The sequence below is a fragment of the Panthera onca genome, chromosome B1 (genome assembly GCF_046562875.1).
Source record: "Panthera onca isolate mPanOnc1 chromosome B1, mPanOnc1 haplotype 2, whole genome shotgun sequence".
In the NCBI taxonomy this organism is placed as follows: Eukaryota; Metazoa; Chordata; class Mammalia; order Carnivora; family Felidae; genus Panthera; species Panthera onca.
Window position 1 is genome coordinate 43,949,899 of NC_138342.1, and position 17,102 is coordinate 43,967,000.

The 17,102-nt window shown below is 43.3% G+C and overlaps 1 protein-coding gene across 1 annotated transcript in view; it reads right to left on the reverse strand.

The window, feature by feature from the left end:
- Nucleotides 1-5,203: 5,203 nt before the first annotated feature.
- Nucleotides 5,204-17,102, reverse strand: part of KDR (kinase insert domain receptor) — a 46,733-nt gene continuing 34,834 nt past the window's right edge. The window contains exons 24-30 of the mRNA XM_060654992.3: nucleotides 16,905-17,016; nucleotides 16,611-16,710; nucleotides 16,105-16,210; nucleotides 14,851-15,002; nucleotides 9,684-9,783; nucleotides 8,863-8,948; nucleotides 5,204-7,089 (exon numbers count right to left, since the gene is read on the reverse strand). Coding sequence (XP_060510975.1) covers nucleotides 6,867-7,089; nucleotides 8,863-8,948; nucleotides 9,684-9,783; nucleotides 14,851-15,002; nucleotides 16,105-16,210; nucleotides 16,611-16,710; nucleotides 16,905-17,016 — 879 coding nt within the window. The 3' untranslated portion in view covers nucleotides 5,204-6,866. The remainder of the gene's footprint in view (nucleotides 7,090-8,862; nucleotides 8,949-9,683; nucleotides 9,784-14,850; nucleotides 15,003-16,104; nucleotides 16,211-16,610; nucleotides 16,711-16,904; nucleotides 17,017-17,102) is intronic.

Below are 17,102 nucleotides of genomic sequence, written 5' to 3' on the forward strand. Positions count from 1 at the left end.
CCTGCTGGGGCTTCGCATCTTAACTGCCAATCTTCGATTGTGACATGTTGATAATAGCACCTAACACAAGGGCCTATGGCAAGGATTTAATGAGGTAATATCTGAGGAGGGCATTGCTCCATGCTGGGCCCACGGTAGATGATAAAGGTTAGTTCTCTGTTCTTCCAGCTACTCGGGTCTGAGTGACTGCAGGGTGACTTGAAACATCTATCACCATGAAGCAGAGAAGCATAATGAGAGTTAAATCCATTAATATATATTTATCTAGAAATTCTGTTCCGTCATGACTAAACTTACTGTAATTCCTATGTCATCCAAAACTAATTCTCACTGTACTTTAAGTTAACATTAGTAACTAATTCTGTCAGATCTGACTCAGGAATGTTTTCTGGCATGACCTCCTGGTGCCTTGGTCTTCAGTCAAAGAAGAAAAGCTCTCCTCTGGTGCAAACGACTACGAGAACGAAAGCTGGGCAGAACACAGAAATTCACTGATGAAGAAGGTGATAAGAGAAGAATGAGGATCTTTTTTTCTCTCTTCGTGACAGATCCTCAAGGCAAGTTGCCAACCATACCACACAGGAGAGAGGGGGGGAAAAGGCACAATCATCTATTCGATGATTGACTAAAAAGAAAATTCACTTCTATTGACTTCAAGCACAGGCTACTTAAAAGCTTCTCAGGGCAGTTTATGCAGGAGTACACTTTGATCTGTGAAACAGATGTGCTTATGAAATGTTGCATGTTACCTGATAATAGTTTGAAATGCCCAAGAAGAAGTCATTATATAAAATAATCCCTCTTGAAGAATTCCTAGTAAAACTAACAACAGTGATGGAATGTATTCTCTCTGCACTTTGCATTTTCACCTCCTGGAAAAGTTTATAACGTAGAGCAGTAGTATAAAGGACAATGCAATGTTACTTATGATGAAACCAAAGATTCCTTCTGTGTTGCTATACAATGCCTGCCAACATGGAATTCTGGAGCCCTATCAGAATCTCATCTCGCTTTACAAGCCAAATGCAAATTTTGCAACATGAGGCGAACCAGACAAATATAAACCTAATTTCTTCAACCTTCTGTGAGATGGCTTCTTACCTGGCTTTTCTCTTGCGCACCCTGACTCTAAAGTCAGGTTGAGTTCCCCCTCCCCCACCATGGTGGAATCAATGTATTATAATACCTGAAAAGGTTTTTGAACTCAGGTCTTTACTCAAGAAGGACTGAATAAAGAATGTGCCAATAATGAGAACTGCAGTCAATTTAAGGCAAGATCATAAGGATATGCAGAGAGCTGTGGAATAAGATTGGGGTTCCTCCTCTTGATGGTCCTGTTGGTAACTCTTGACCCATGTAGCTAAGGGAATAGTTAGGACCACTGCCTGCTTAGGTGATCTGCACATCTCCCAGTCTCCCTTGTGATGCCTCCATCTTTCTTTAAGGTCCTTTTGAAATACACGAGTTAATATTAATAAACTTCTAAAAAAAGAGTATCGGACGCATCGTAAGCTTCTTGTAAGTATAGTTAAATACAAACAAATAAATAAAATATTACTCGCTTTAAAAATTTAGTAGCAAGGTACTTGAATCTTGGTACTTGATTTCTATGCAAGGGTTCGATTTTCTTGCTGCCAACTATGCTGCAAGATACCATCTGCTAATTTTCTTGTCAGCGAGAGGGGACAAAGGTGAGATATCATCGCTCACCCTATATCTAGTCAGAATTCCCTATTTTGCATCTGGGTTTTCATTTCCATTCAAGTTCTCTCTGTGGCAACGAATGGAATGTTTTCAACCTCCTTTGTCGGGATAAGGCATGTCAGCTTCAGAGATGCTCCATGATAGCACAGAGGGTTCTGGATGAGTCCTTCTGTGCCCCATATCCTGTGAGCTCCACATGGGCTCAGGCAGTTGAGAGAACCTGTAATGCTGAAGAACCCACCCACGTTCCTGAGGTTATTCTCCCTAAATGTCACTTCCTGAAGAAGGGAGAGGACGAACACAGCAAAGAATGGAACAATATTGGAGCAAAGTCCGGTTTTCTTCTTCCCTGCCCTTTTTCTGCTGTGATGTATCTAAAAGCTGAGCTTCAAACAATTAAGGTATGAGGGTATGCGCTCATTGGTGTTAGTAAGCACGTTTGTCATCGGTTAAGTACCCTGTTCCTAGGTTCTAAAGTCCTTGAAATAAACCAATGAAGTCAAAGTTAAAAAACCAAATCACAGATTTTCATTCCTATTTTTAAACAAACACATTTGAGTGAAACTACTCAATTTAATTGTGTCAAGAAGTGACACAGAGGTCACACATAGTATTCTGAAGAAAATAAAATCTAAGGCACAATTTGATGTCTTCTCACTAATATTTGTTTGATATGAATCACAGTTTACCGTAATAGTTGCCTTCTCCGTGGTCGTCCCTAGACTACTTTTTTCTAACTCAGAGCCCTTATCTCTGAGCAGACCTCTGCTGGGACTGGTATGTTCTACTAGGGTCGCTCCAGAGCTTCTGGCCATCCTGGCTGTTGATTTCTCTCTGGGTCCTCCTCCTAGATTCTTCCACTTCTCTGTATTCTCACCAAACCCAGAGTAAATGACTTTTTTTTTTTTTTGCCTTTTTTAATTTCTTTATCACCTAAGAGAGTTCTGTAACATATTCCAAAACAACTGGACTTAAAACTGCTTTCAAAAAGACTGCCCAGGGGTGCCTGGGTGGCTGTCAGTTAAGCACTCGACTTCGGCTCAGGTCATGATCTCACAGTTCATGAGTTCAAGACCCGCTTTGGGCTCTGTGCTGACAGCTCAGAGCCTAGAAATTGCTTTGGATTATGTCTCTCTCTCTCTCTCTCTCTCTCTCTCTTTCTCTGCCCCTCCCCCGCTCCCACTCTGTTCCTCTCTCTCTCAAAATTAAATAAACATTAAAAAATTTTTAAAAAAAAGGACTGCCCAGATTTTCACTTACGTATAAGCCCTTATGTGGAAGAAATTCATGTAGAAAATGCAATGTTTCCCTCCCTCTCTGTTTTTGTCTTATTTTTCCTTTCCTTCCCTATGTTCATCTGTTATATTTCTCAAATTCCACATATGAGTGAAATCATATAAGAGACTCTTAAATACTGAGAACAAACTCAGGGTTGCTGGAAGGCGGTAGGGGGTGGGAGGTGGGTTAAATGGGTGATGGGCATTAAGAAGGGCACTTTTCAGGATGAGCACTGGGTGTCATATGTAAGAGATGAATCACCGGGTTCTACTCCTGAAGCCAAGACTGCACTGCATGTTAAATAACTTGAATTTAAATTTTAAAAAAAGAGAGGAAAGAAAAAGAAAATACAATGTTATAAAAACAGATTAGAACCCCCTTTGAGCAGTGCTTACTACATATGGGAGAAAGCATAGACGTTATACGCCTACTGCCCCTACAGGAAAAGGGCATGCAAATGTGCAAAGATGTATCTGAAAAGCCAGTCTCTCAAAGGCTTTAGTTTTCTGGGTTTGCCTACATTGTATCATCTTGGAGACTGATACGTGAGCGAGAGGTAAAAAGACTTGCTGGGGGAAACAGGAAAATAGGGTTAACTACGAAGTTGTGGGTTTGGGACTTTTACTTTTCTTCTTTTCTTTCATTGAAGAAGACAAAGGAATGTGCCTTCATAGGAAAACTTAGTGGGGTAATGAACTTAAATCCCCCACAGCTCTCTCTGTCCTGCCATGATGTAAGAGAAAGGCTGCAGGGGGTGGAGCCGGAGGGAGCAGAGCAGAGGAAGGTTAGTGGAAAGAGAGAAACAGAAGGTGAAGGGCCAAAGGAGTTTGAAAGGAGGCAGAAGAACAAAGCAAGAAAAGGGAGAGAAGGAGAGGGGCCAGGAGCCAAGTGGGGACGGAGCCGTACCTAAAATACACCAAATGTCTCCAATTCAAGCTCTGAAAATAAGACCATGAAGGAAGCACTTTAAAAGGCCACAAGGTTCCCTTAAATACAGGGGCAAATGAGGAGAGAAAAGGAGCTGAGAACAAGGGTCTCGGAAAGACAGAGGAGAGAGGAAGGAGAGCGCCAAACCTCACCTCCTAATCATTCTGCCTGAGGTGCTGAAAGCATTTCTTTATAAAGTGTGAAGTTTCAGCTGAATCCAAATTCCAGGCATTGGAGACAGTGCCAGGGGCTGCTTATGAGAAACAGAATCTCTTTTTTTCCTAAAATGAAGAAAATTCTCTTTTCCTATGAGGTCGTCTCTATCTTGAACTGCCTAGACTCTTCTTCCATTCCTTTACTGGATGACACTGTCTTAACGGGAAAGACGAGGTCAGGCCTGATGGATAGTGAAACAAAGTCTTTCAGAGGCCCTAACCCACTAATCCCGGTCAACAGCCCACATCTGTAAGCTCTGCCCCGGGAGTCACAGACACCCATGGCCATCCTCTTCTCCATCATAAAGCTGTACAGAATGCCTCCATGAGATGATAGGGTTTGAAAATGGTACAACGTGTATTTCCCCAACCATGGAGGAAAAGAGGTTATTTAATCAAGAGGTATATTTAATGTGGTCCTGCCATGATTGATGACCGCTTGAAGAAAACAGAGCTAGATTCTTCACTCCATATACAAAAATGAATGCCACATGGACATAAGTGTGATAGGAGAACATTGAGAACTTATTTTAGCATTGAGAAAAACTTCTGCACTAAGATTAAAAAACCCAGAAGCCACAAAAAATGATAGGTGTATTTGACTATCTAAACATTACAACTCTTGTATTAAAAAATACCTCAAAGAGTAGGGACACTCATGGATGCCAGTGATCTTTAGATAATCACACAACGAATTCAGGTAAAATAATCACTCAAAATGGCGGCATTGGGTCTGATGTCCTGACACTTTAAGTATAGAGTAAAACACCATTGAAAACGACAAATAGGCTCCACACTTCCCGCCAGTGCCTGGGTCTGGCCACCTGTCTCAGGATCTCTCACTCTCTGATGTTCATGGTTGGCTTTAGTGACAGGCACAGGGTTTACTGGAAGGCCACAAATACTGTTAGAGTGCTTAGAACATATCTCTCCATCCATGTTTTAAGAATCTCAAAAATGCTCAGAATATAATGAGAGTTCACATGTGCGTGAATTATTTGTGCAATGAAAGAGGAAGGGGTAAAGGCAGAAGTGCTTTCCCTCCAAATAGCTGCGATCATATTACACTGTTGTGTTATTTTTTTTTACTGAGAATACATTTATTGGTTTCAAAAATATAAACTACTTTATGAAAATATCCTTTATCAGAATAAGGAAACAAGCAAAAATGAAAAACCACATGGCAACTATCTCTGACGCCCCCTCCTCCACTTTAGAAGTGAGCAAAATGAGAAGAACAGAAACACAACCTTGCAAAGGGACTCATTGGAGTTTTTCAGTTTTTTTTTTTTTTTTTTTTTAATAAAATGGCATCTATTGCTGAAAGCATTATGGCCTTTGTTATGCTACATAATACTGATATAAAATGTGAATAGTACAAAGTTCCTCATATATAATATACGGTTTTAATATATTACATTTGTTTCTACATAAACAGACTATAAATATATGTGCCACAGCATGTTTTACAGTCATGGTTCCAGCATCTCACACTATGATACCAAATGAAAAATACATTTTCTTTTTTAAAAAGGGAAGAACAAGGGCAGAAACCAGTAGAAATAGCTTTACGTGTTAGAAGCCTAAATAATACAAGAGATGGGGTTAAACCTTTGGTGATAAAATGATTTTGAAATCTGGCTAACAGTCATTCAGAGAGTGAACAAACCAAATCAGCTTTGACTAGAGTGTAGAGGCCAAATTACTAAAATGCTGACCGATCAGGGGTGCGAAGAGAGGGAAGGGTCAGGGAGGGGAGAAGGAACAAAAGAGTAAAATCCTTCCTGAAGCTTTGACACCACAGCTTGATACGGAACCTACTGCATTCAGGCTCAGACATATCGCATCAGGACAGATAGGTGGGTATTCATCCAGAAGAAACCAGAAGCTGGTTTATACAGTCAGAACGCTTCCACACGACAGGGAGCCTCCGTCTGAATGTCCTTTCTTTGTGGCATTCTGAATAAAGGATCGGCCTGGGAGACAAGGAGCCAGAGCTGCGTCATTTCCTTCCTGGAGCTCGGCCAGGAGACACGTAAGAGTCCGGAAGGAACTCTCATTAGGAGTCGGAAACAGCCCAAGGAGCTCTCATTTAGCCCAACGGGGAAGAGCACGCAACCTTCTAAAACCAGTAACCTCGTCTGAAGCCTTTACATTTCCTAACAGACCCTGTGCCCACCTCCACCAGGGCCGACACAATGCATCTGAAAGCTCCGGTCCGCTCTCAGAGCAAGCCAACATCTTCCTTTCTGCCAACCCAAACCCCACACGTAAGACTTGGCTGAGGACCCATACGTGTCCCAAACAGAGCTTCTCGGACGGACTCAGCCCTCAAGGTCTTTCCCATCTTCAACACCTAAAGCACTCACATCATCTGGTTTATCTTCTGGTTTTACAGAGACGGGTCAGCTGCCAAGGTCCTGCCACTTCATGAAAGATGCAGCCACTCCTTGAACTCCTTTTGTTATAACCCACGGAGAGACCCAGAATAAGAGGCATCAGACATGCTTTCTCAACGCATAAACAGAAAGTCAACACTGGGAGAAAACACAAACACATTCTTGAGTCACAAACATCTTCTTAGGAAATGCCTAGGGGACTGGCTCCCTGCAGTCTGAGGTCCTTTTTTAGGAAATGAAAATCAAATGTGGCTACTTCCTGCTGGTGGAAAGAACAACACTTGAAAATCTGAGCAGCACCTCTCGTTTGATTTCCAGGAGTGGGGGACGTGGGTGCCTCCTTTTAAACAGGAGGAGAGCCCAACGCGGGTCCAGAGTCAGGCTGGAGAATCTGGGCTGCACTGCCAGCTTGTGGTCCAATCTCCACCAGCTTTAAAAGTTCTGCCTCCTCGCTGGAGTACACAGTGGTGTCTGTGTCGTCGGAGTGATACCCGGACTGGTAGCCACTCGTGTGGTTGGAGCCTTCGGATGCCACGGACTCCTTGCTTTTGCTGGGCATCAGTCCACTGTGGAAGACATGGAAACCAAATGAGTTGGCGGAGAGAAGCAGTCCTTGCCCCTCGCATCCTAACCCCGTTCTCGACCCCGGGGGTGGGGGTGGGGGGGCTGTAATCTCCCTGGAGACACCGACCCCTATCTTTCCCACTTGTTAATCAGCGTATCAGGTTCACTCGGACGATGTCTATTTTCAGGTACTAGCATGAGCTAGTAGTTTCAGATAAGTCCTCTTATTCAGGTCCAAGTCTTTCAAGGCTGCGAGGAGATGAAAGGCAGTTCTCCTGAGTTATGCAAAGGCTCCAACCAATGGAACGTTTTTATGGCCTTGCAGATTGACAGGTTTGTATACAATGATAGGAGCCAAAGGGACTCTTTCATGATGGGAAAGGAAATTGGGAGGTTCTGAAAGTCCACTTCTGCTTTCCTCACACTGTCAATTAGGGATTACAAGGCATGTGCACGGTGTTAATAAAGTTCTTGAGCAACTTTAAACTTGAATACGTTGAAGCGTGTGTGTGCAATCAAGCCAGACTGTCAAAAACTGCTTTTTACTCATCAAAACCACATTCTTTGGAAGGACTGGGGGCCTGGATCACTCAGCAGCAACGAGAGAATGTTTTCAGTGGCATGGCATCACGACAAACCATAATCATGTCAAAGCCTAAAAGCGGAAAACTTCAGGATTTACATTTTCTCAAACCATTCTGAGGTACGGGTCTTTTCCCCCCCGAATACGTGTTTTACCAAATTATCCGTGTTAAAAACTACCAAAAAAATATTTCATTCACTCTATGTTCATATATAGTTTAAAGTTATTTCAAATAACTAGAAACACAATTTCTCTTTCAATCCAACCTCAGTCAAATGAGGTTAATGCCTCAAACAATGGCATCGTAGCTGGCACATAGTCACTGCTGAATAAACACATTTTAAATCAATGAATGAAACACATGATTGGCTCGAACAATTTCTTACCTTGGGCCTAAAGCCAACAAAAAATTGCACAGTGGCTCATTTTATTTTTGTTTTCTTTAAGTGAACATCCCTCATAACCCGTAGGTATTCCCATTTTATAAAATGGTTCAATTACAAGTAGATCAAAGTCTTCTCTATTCTTACCTAGAGTGAGCTCATTCACAAACAGGTAACTGCTCTTCATCTCGCTATTTTTACACAGATTTTCATTTATTTGTTAGGTTAAAAGCAGACACGTCTATTCAAAACAACTACAAATTCCTACAAAACCACATGGGGGAAATCATATTCAACACGAAATTTTGTATTTTCCCCACAAATTAGCCAATAATAACAATAAGCCAAATAAGCCACCCAATAATATTTAAGTATCTCAAACAAACAGATACTGGCTTATTTTTTATACATCATACTTCTAAAGACAGATGCACTCACTTATGTACAGGTTTGAAAATTCTTCAGAGTCCACAAAGATTTTCATCATCTCAATTTGATGGATTGCATCCAATGACCTTTGTTATTTAGCCAGTACCATACAAACCACTGACCATATAAATATAAAAATACCGTGGTATTCATAAATTCTCATAAAAACTGACCAAATACCCTAATTAATTTCAGATTCTTTTTTGGGTATGCCAGGTAATTTATTTGTTTGATTAGTTTCAGTTCTTTATTGGTTCAGCTGATGCAAATCTGACTACCTACCAAAGACACAAAAAGGGAAAACTGTCTCTACAAAAAGTCCTAAGTTCCTTCCAAAAATTCCTGTTGAGCTTTGTCTTTTCTATGTGGCTGAGCCTTACCTAAAAGATGGAGCTAATTTGGTTCTGTCTTCCAAGGTTTTCAGCTCTTCTGATGCAAGAACCATACCACTGTCCGTCTGGCTGTCCTTTTTAAGAGACAATGAGATGGCACAATTGATGAGTGTGCACACTGACCAATTAATTAAACTGATTTCTTTTTTTTTTTTTTTTAATATTTATTTATTTTTGGGAGACAGAGAGACAGAGTGCAAGCAGGGGCGGGGCAGGGAGAGAGGGAGACACAGAATCCGAAGCAGGCTCCAGGCTCTGAGCTGTCAGCACAGAGCCCGATGCGAGGCTCGAACCCACGAAGTGTGGGACCATGACCTGGGCCGAAGTCAGACGCTTAACCGACTGAGCCACCCAGGAGCTCCAATTAAATTGATTTCTTAACCCATCTATCAGACAATACTCTCCAGGGTTCAACAGGGGGAGGTAAAGATATCATAGCCCGAAACTGTACAAGCTACAAGGAGAACAACCACTTCCTAGTAGTAAACCCAGGCCCGGAAGAAAAGAATTTAGGAAGAAGCAGCTGAGGAGACCTGTTTCCATCCCTCTTTTCTCAACGATACTATTTACACTTGAGTGGAATTGTGCATGGTGCTAGACTGTCTAGAAACGTGGGCCAGGGACTGTACTTATGTAAAAAGCAAGGGGGGCGCTGATCAGTGCCACCTCCATAATGAGCCCATGACACATACCCTCAAGGACAGCCTTATAATGAGGCCCCAAGACTCTAACGCTTAGGCTAATATTTATCTAGCTAACATTTCATCCTTTGTATTGTTTTTAAGACTATTTTTAAAAGATGTACTTACATCTGGGATTACTTTTACTTCTGGTTCTTCCAACGGGATATCTTCAAATGTTTTTACACTCACGGGCCGGCTCTTTCGCTTACTGTTCTGCAGATACTGACTGCAAAAGAACAAATATTTATATTTTAGTGGTGGTATATTTGGCTGCAGATACCAAAAGTGATACCTAAGTTCATTATCTTTCAACCACAAGTTTAATAGCAACCTTCAAAACATCCTTTGGAAAAAGAAACACAAAACAAAACAAAAATCTTTCTCTGCTAGTGCACACTGAAGGCTTAATTTCCTGTAAAAGCCTATTTAAAAGTATAATATAAGTGAGGGGCCTAGATGAGCTCCCGTTCCTTTGAATCATATTTCTGAGGACCAGGGCTGGACTAAAGACAACATCAGCAAAGCAAGTGATCAACTGCCTTCTGCTTGGCTTCCTGATGGCCTGAGGTTCCTCCACCGGGCTCTCAACATACTGCCGAGTGTTACATATCTTTCTGGCCATCTCCAGAAACGTTTTTCTAGGTAACGCTCACAGAGCAACCATTCAGTGAAAGATGGGCAGAGGAGACACCTGAAGATCTTACTGAATCTCACCTGGGTTCCGGAAAGGACACTGAACCCAGCGGGATCTGGAGACAACCTCCTCCTTCTGCATGTAATTGAGGCTTAGTGCGTAGATGGGATGGCGGGCTGTCTCACAATCCCCTATTTTCAGCCCACAGAATTGTTGGTCTTGGGAAAAGGCAGTGTGGTTTAAGAGTCATGAGATATTGTGTCTATTTCAAAGTCTACCACTGACTACACATACTTGGGAAAGTCGTGAATATTTCTCTGCCTCGGTGGCTCTGCCTCTAAAATGTGTTGGTAATAGGTTTCTCTCCCTCACTCACAAAGATATCTGGAGGACTGATGAGGCGGGTGGCAAATGTTCTCAGAAGGAATGACGCTCTATCAGCCAAAGCTTGTTTTCCTCCTTGAATTCCAAAGGATACCAGCTTCCTTCAGGAGTTCAAAGAATGGGACTTGTCAGACACCATATCACCTGTTTTCTGGGGGTGCTCCTTCCCTACCATGTGGCTTTGGGTGAGTCTTGAGTGATCCTGTTAAGATCACCGACAGCCCAAGTGGAGAGAAAGGAAGTCCGTCTGTTTCACAGCAAGGGACAGCAAATTCACTCTCACGCTCGTCCCTGCATACTGCCCACCCCCTCCAGGCAGGCTCCTGGACATGTTACGTATTCCTTGTGTTTTCTGTGACCAAGTGGAGTGAGGACTTGCTGGAGCCAAAGGAGGAGAATGGAAATCGAGTCTCCCTCCCCTGCCCCAGGAGGCTGGTTCCTCCCCTTACGGAGAGAAGAGAATGAGGTTCACCAGTGACATCTTCCCTCAGGAAACTCCACCTAAAGGAGGACCTAATAAATAAGGAGAGAGAGAAAAGCCCACTTCTCCTGAGTCCAGTCCGGACTGTTGCCAAAAACTATTGGTACCATACAGTTAATCATTCATTTGCTCATTCCCTGATCCAGGAATCCTTTACTGAGAATCTACCACATGCCAGGCACTGTGCTAAAATGCTCCTCAACTGTTACCTCATAGCACCTTCATAAATGGTACCTGTACCTGTCAGGGGTGGGTATTATTATGCCAAGTTCAGATGAGGAAACCGAAGCATCAAAACGTTAAGGAACTTGTCCAAAATCACAAAACTAAAATATCTGGATTATTATTTTGAGGGTTATAAGCAGCCACTGAAAGATTTGAAGCCTGAGACTAACAAAGTCAGATGTGCCCTTTAGAAAGATGGCTCTGGGTACAGGAAGGTGAAAACAGAGGCCATGAGACCAATTAGGGGGCTCTTTTCCACGTATTATCTAGGAGAAAGTAGGGCAGCCTAAGAAAGGTGATGCCGACAGGGTTTGGAGAAGTAGACATATCCCAGAGATATTCAGGATATAGAATCAACTAGAGAGGGTAAGCTTGGGCAAAAATGCAGCTGTCTTAGAAAAAAGTCGAGGAAGCTGAGACTTAGGGAGGAAATGGCTAGAATTGGGATATGAAATTGGCCTTCAGATTCTAAAGCCCATTGTTTCGTTTTGTTTTGCTACCCTACTCCACACTGACTCCCTTGGAAAAGTAGCAGGAAGGAAAAAGTAGAAAAGAACAATGGATGTGATTGCTCGAGTCTTTGTTGAGCACCTACTATGTGCACAGCACTGCTCTCTCCCACGCACCCACTGACCACGCGGTGGGAACAGGGCGGGGGAGCGGACAGACAGAAGGTGGAGAAAGGACAGTTTCATTTCAAGCAATCTGATCTCACAGCCAAATTCAGGAACATCTAGCCAGGAGGCAGTCCCAGACATCAATCCACAGGAGCGCTTAATCATCACCAGCAATTAACCACAATGAAGAAAAATGGTATGTGCCAAAACCTTTCTCTGGGAGAGAAAAGAAATCTTTGATAAGCTGCTTGGAGTAGGAGGTGAAACTCCCTGGGGAAATGATGGAGCAAGCACAGATGGTCCCCAAACTGCCCTCATAGAAAGATGAGTCCAATTAATATGTGTTTTCTTGCAGAAGGCATGCAAACTTGGGGCCAGAGCTGATCCACACGGGAAATTAGAGGCAAAGCTGAGTCTAGACACCAGCGATCTGTCCCACTCCCCCCTCCCCCACACACCTCTCAGCCTCTTCCCCAAATAAATGTTGAACAAATATTTTTAAGTAATTTAAAGGGGCCACGGATCAGGAGGTCGGTGCCCACAGCAGTGCCTCTGTCCAGCTCTATTTATAATGCAATGAGACTGAAAACTATAAAGAGGAAACGAATGAGAAAGACTCCTCAGCTTTCCGACCTGACTGGAAATGTGAAAAAGGAGAGAGAACAAGCCCGCCGAGAAGCACCCCAGCCTCACCTCTGGTCTTCCCCAGGGAAGCAGAACCCAAAGAGAGCCTCAACATGAGGTATGCCATGTGCAGATGCCTCCATTCTGGGTTTCTTTTAACCCCGATGATTCGACCGTGACTGTGGAGTCTTGTTTTTACAAAAGGAAAAAAGGTGGAGGCAGCTGAGAGGGGGTGCAGACAAAAGATTCCAATTTCCATTTTATTTTTCAAATTACGGCTGGCTAAAAGAGAAACTGGACTGGAAAAGGCCAATTCGAAAATCACAGACAGAAAATCGGAGCCAGGCCTATGCTCAGAGTGTGGTGTCACATTTGTCCATGCTTCTGGGGATAAGTGTTAGCAGCCCTGACTTAGATCCGGCATTGCGTTCGGCACTTCCATTACACCAACATGACTTCATCGACTCTTGGCACCATATGCAAAGCGTCCAAGCGAGCCAAGAGGCTGCCGGCTCAGGTCCTCACTCCACCTGGTCACAAAAAACCCTAGGAATATGGCTGATGATCAAATGGCTTTCTGATCGGGCAGAAGGCAGTGGTGTTGCAGGAATAACTACCACCCCCAGAAGGCCAGCCAAGCTTGAACTAGAGGGTTTTGGTGTTGTTTTGTTTTGTTTTTTAAGTTTATTTATTTTGGGGGGGGGGGCGGGAGGGGCAGAGAGACAGGGAGAAACAGACGGTCTCTCCACGTTGTCAGCACAGAGGGCTCGATCCCATCACCTGTGAGATCGTGACCTGGGCTGGAACCAAGAGTCAGACGCTTAATCGACTGAGCCACCCAAGCTCTTTGAACTAAAGGTTTTTAAGCATGAGAGTGGAATTACTGGTTTTCAGTTCATTAATTTTTCTCTCTGAGGGTCCCACTGGGTGTGGCAGACAATAGGACTCAGACAGGTATCAGAGGAACTGGATTTGTCTGGGAGATGCAATTTTAAGCAGCTTGCTTAATCGCTATCGTGCACTGAGTGCTCTGAGTGCCAGCCACTTAGAAATACAATATACCATGTAATTCTCAAAATAATAATTTTTGAACACCAGTGTCTTCACCTGGGTCCCAGTGAAGATGTGCGCCAGGTCACTAAGAGGCATACTTGGGGTCCAACCAGTTCTACCTGCCTCTAAAATCTGGATCTTTAACCACCAAGTTTTCTTTCCACCAAGCGATTGCCCTGAGCAATCCTCAATTGTGTTGAATCCTCACATTCAACATCTACATCAAGAAAAGATCATAGTTTCTACCTTGCCTAACACTGAGAGTTATCCCGTGAGCAAAATCCGATAATGTAAGGAAAAGTTCTTCGAGAAATGCTGAAAGTTCTTGACACAGATTCAACGGGCAGCTTGCCTGTCAGCTTCTACCCACTCCGGCAGTGTTCCTGCCACCCCGTGGGATCCCACAGGTCAAGGGGTCCAGGGGGCCTCCTCCCCCACTCCCTGGCAGCCTGGCGGACCTAGAGCTCCGCGCCCCTCCCTACAGCCACAGCACACTCAAGAGGGCAGGCTGGACTGTGCTGTCAGGGGGTCCAGTGATAGGAAGAAAACACCCAAAAGAGTGGGAAAAGAAACAAAGCAAAGACACGACGTCCCAGGCTTAGTAAAAGACAATTTGACTATTATATGGCAGAAACCATACCGACTCTTGCCTCATGCACAGGTGCTGGGAGAGAGAAGAAAGGAAGCTGCCTTCAGAACCCCTTTACAAATCAGGCGAGGACTGCAGTGCATGTGTTTCAAATAAGCCCAGAAGTCCCATTATGCAAATAAAATGCTGAAAATCAGACTGGGGAGGGGCTTCGGAAGATGTGCTGTCCAGTCAAATTCAGGACACATCCCCCTGGCAGACTGCACCCTAGCCAGAGAGGCACAAGTGTGTTTTCATATATGCATAAAACTCTTCCTTCCTGAATCTTTCCTAAGCCGTTTAATTCACATTAATAAAAGAGTACATGGGGATAATTTAAATACAGATGTCTATATAAAACTGGCCTCTTTTTCTGGAGATTAACAAACTATGGCATTCCAGCTATTTGCAGCTGCAGGGCTTAGAATTCTAAGGGAACAGCTATGGCAGCAATGTGGACCACAGATGGGAAGAAACTCACCTACCCCGGCCCTCTTCAAGGAGCACTTCCCTTTATAGCAGCCTTGGGGCTAAGGTTAAATGTGGAAGTGGGGTGCAGCAGCTTTAGAAAACGCCTTCCTTCCATCCCCTCCCCAAAGAACCTTGACATGCCAGCTCCCCTAGGGGATGTTGACCATATACAGTACCTGATTCCTGCTGTGTTGTCATAATGGAATTTGGGGTCACACACTTCCTCTTCCTCCATACAGGAAACAGGTGAGGTAGGCAGAGAGAGTCCAGAATCCTCTTCCATGCTCAAAGTCTCTGATATCGGGAGAACAATATAGTCTTTGCCATCCTGAAACAACAAACACAGCGATGCTATTGTTATGGCTTCAGCCCCTCAAGAGCCTTTTCATGAAAAACAAAGGCCAAGGGGGCTTCTTGGTTAGCGGGCAGGTCGCTTTCATATCTGACTGTAGAACTTTAAGACAACATTCAAAATGGTTTGTCAAAAACAAAAGGGCACTTGAAAGGGACACGTATATGAAAGTACGGTAAAAGAGATAATATAAAAACAAGATGAGTAAGGGAGCCATAGAGGACTGTGGTTACAAGGGAGACAAAGCAGGTTGGGGCCATACGCGTAGCGGCAAAGCACGGAGAGCTGAGGAATCATTTCTTCACAAAGCCCTACCTACGCGAGCCAGGTCTTTTAAAGGGCAGATCATCCAATTTTAGCCTCTACATTTCAAGGCAATGGAAAATCTGATGACAGGCTAGAGAAAAGCAATAAATGTGCAGGAAAATGGGTCTTCTGAGAAAAGGTTGCACAATTTAACATTATTTCATCAAGAGAAAGAAATAAAGGGCAATTTGATACCTTTAAACGTTCAAAAGGTTTACTGATAAAAACAGATTTGACCCATTGTTCCCTACCTGTTCAAAAGAAAAGCAGGAGGAAATTGGCTTCCATTCCTGGTGGTAAGAGGCATTGACTGGAGATTAAATAACTTTCTAATGGTAAAGGTTAACAATTCTAAAATCCTCCAATGAAAGTTATGGGGGCCTGGGATTTTACTAAGAAAAATGCCTTGTATTTTGCAGGGTTCAGATGCAGTTTTGCCTTCACAGTGTATTAAATTCCTTGAAATCCCACCCATTGTTGATATTCTGTGGGTCAACGATTTTTTTTTTTTTTTTTTAACTTTAGGAGAGCATCTGAAGACAACAAAAAGATACATCAGGAGGAACGAGTGGTCTGCTCCCAGGTTATGGATTAGGACCTCATTAGGATCTCATCTATCTAAAAGAGAAATTATAGATTTTAAAAAATCATTGCTGCTCAGATCTGCAAGAATATGGCTCCTTTTTCATTGGCTGAGAGGACAGAGTGGTGGCGCTGAGATCTAGGGAGGAGAGGAACCCTTGTATACGCTTCTTGGGTGGAGGTCACGAACCTGCTGAGCATTAGCTTGTAAGAGATTTCCCAAATGTTCCACCAACTCAGAAAACGTGGGTCTCTGACTGGGCTCCCCATGCCAGCAGTCAAGCATGGTCTGGTACCTAGAGAAGCAAAACACTAATGTCATTAACTGCCTCCGTCTTCCTCATCTGATGTTGAAACTAAACACTTGAACGAGTAAACATCTATGAAACGTCCACCATGAGCCCGGATGCTAAACAGTAACACCGCACTGTATAAAACACAGAGTCCTACACTTGGAGTATCATGCACAGAAAATGCTATAAATCAACATCTAATAGGAGCTAACTGGTGGGTATCGATATAGGGTTGTTGTTTCAAGAAGAGATGACTCTCTACTTCAGACTATCAAGGAAGACTTCCAGGGAGAAGTAGGACACAGACTGGGTCATAAAAGAGGTCTGTATCATGAAAAGTCTTCTGGGCAGGGAGAATTTTTGTAAGAAAAGAAAGGATAGAAAGACACTTCCAAAGTCTTACATTTCTGGTGTGGTATAATCAGGGGCCCTCATTCTAGTGCCTTCTTTCAATCGCCTACAAAATTCCTCATCAATCTTTACTCCAGGATATGGAGAAGCACCTAGAATAAAATAGGAATAGGACATTATTTGATTTGATTTTCTTTTATAGAAAACCCTCAGCCTAATTCTTGAACATCATATATATGTGTGTGTGTGTGTGTGTGTGTGTGTGTGTGTGTGTGTGTGTGTCAGGCCACTGACTTATATCATTCTATTTGGAATATGGATGGTGGGACAAAACGAAGTGACTTACCTAAGGAAAATATTTCCCAGAGCAAAACACCAAAAGACCACACATCACTCTGAATTGTGTACACTCGGTCAAAAATCGTTTCTGGGGCCATCCATTTCAAAGGGAGGCGAGCCTAAGAGGGTAGAAGACAAGGAATCAGAACCCAACGTAGCACATATCTGAAGAAAAAACTTCCTTTGTTCCCAACACAGGTCCTGA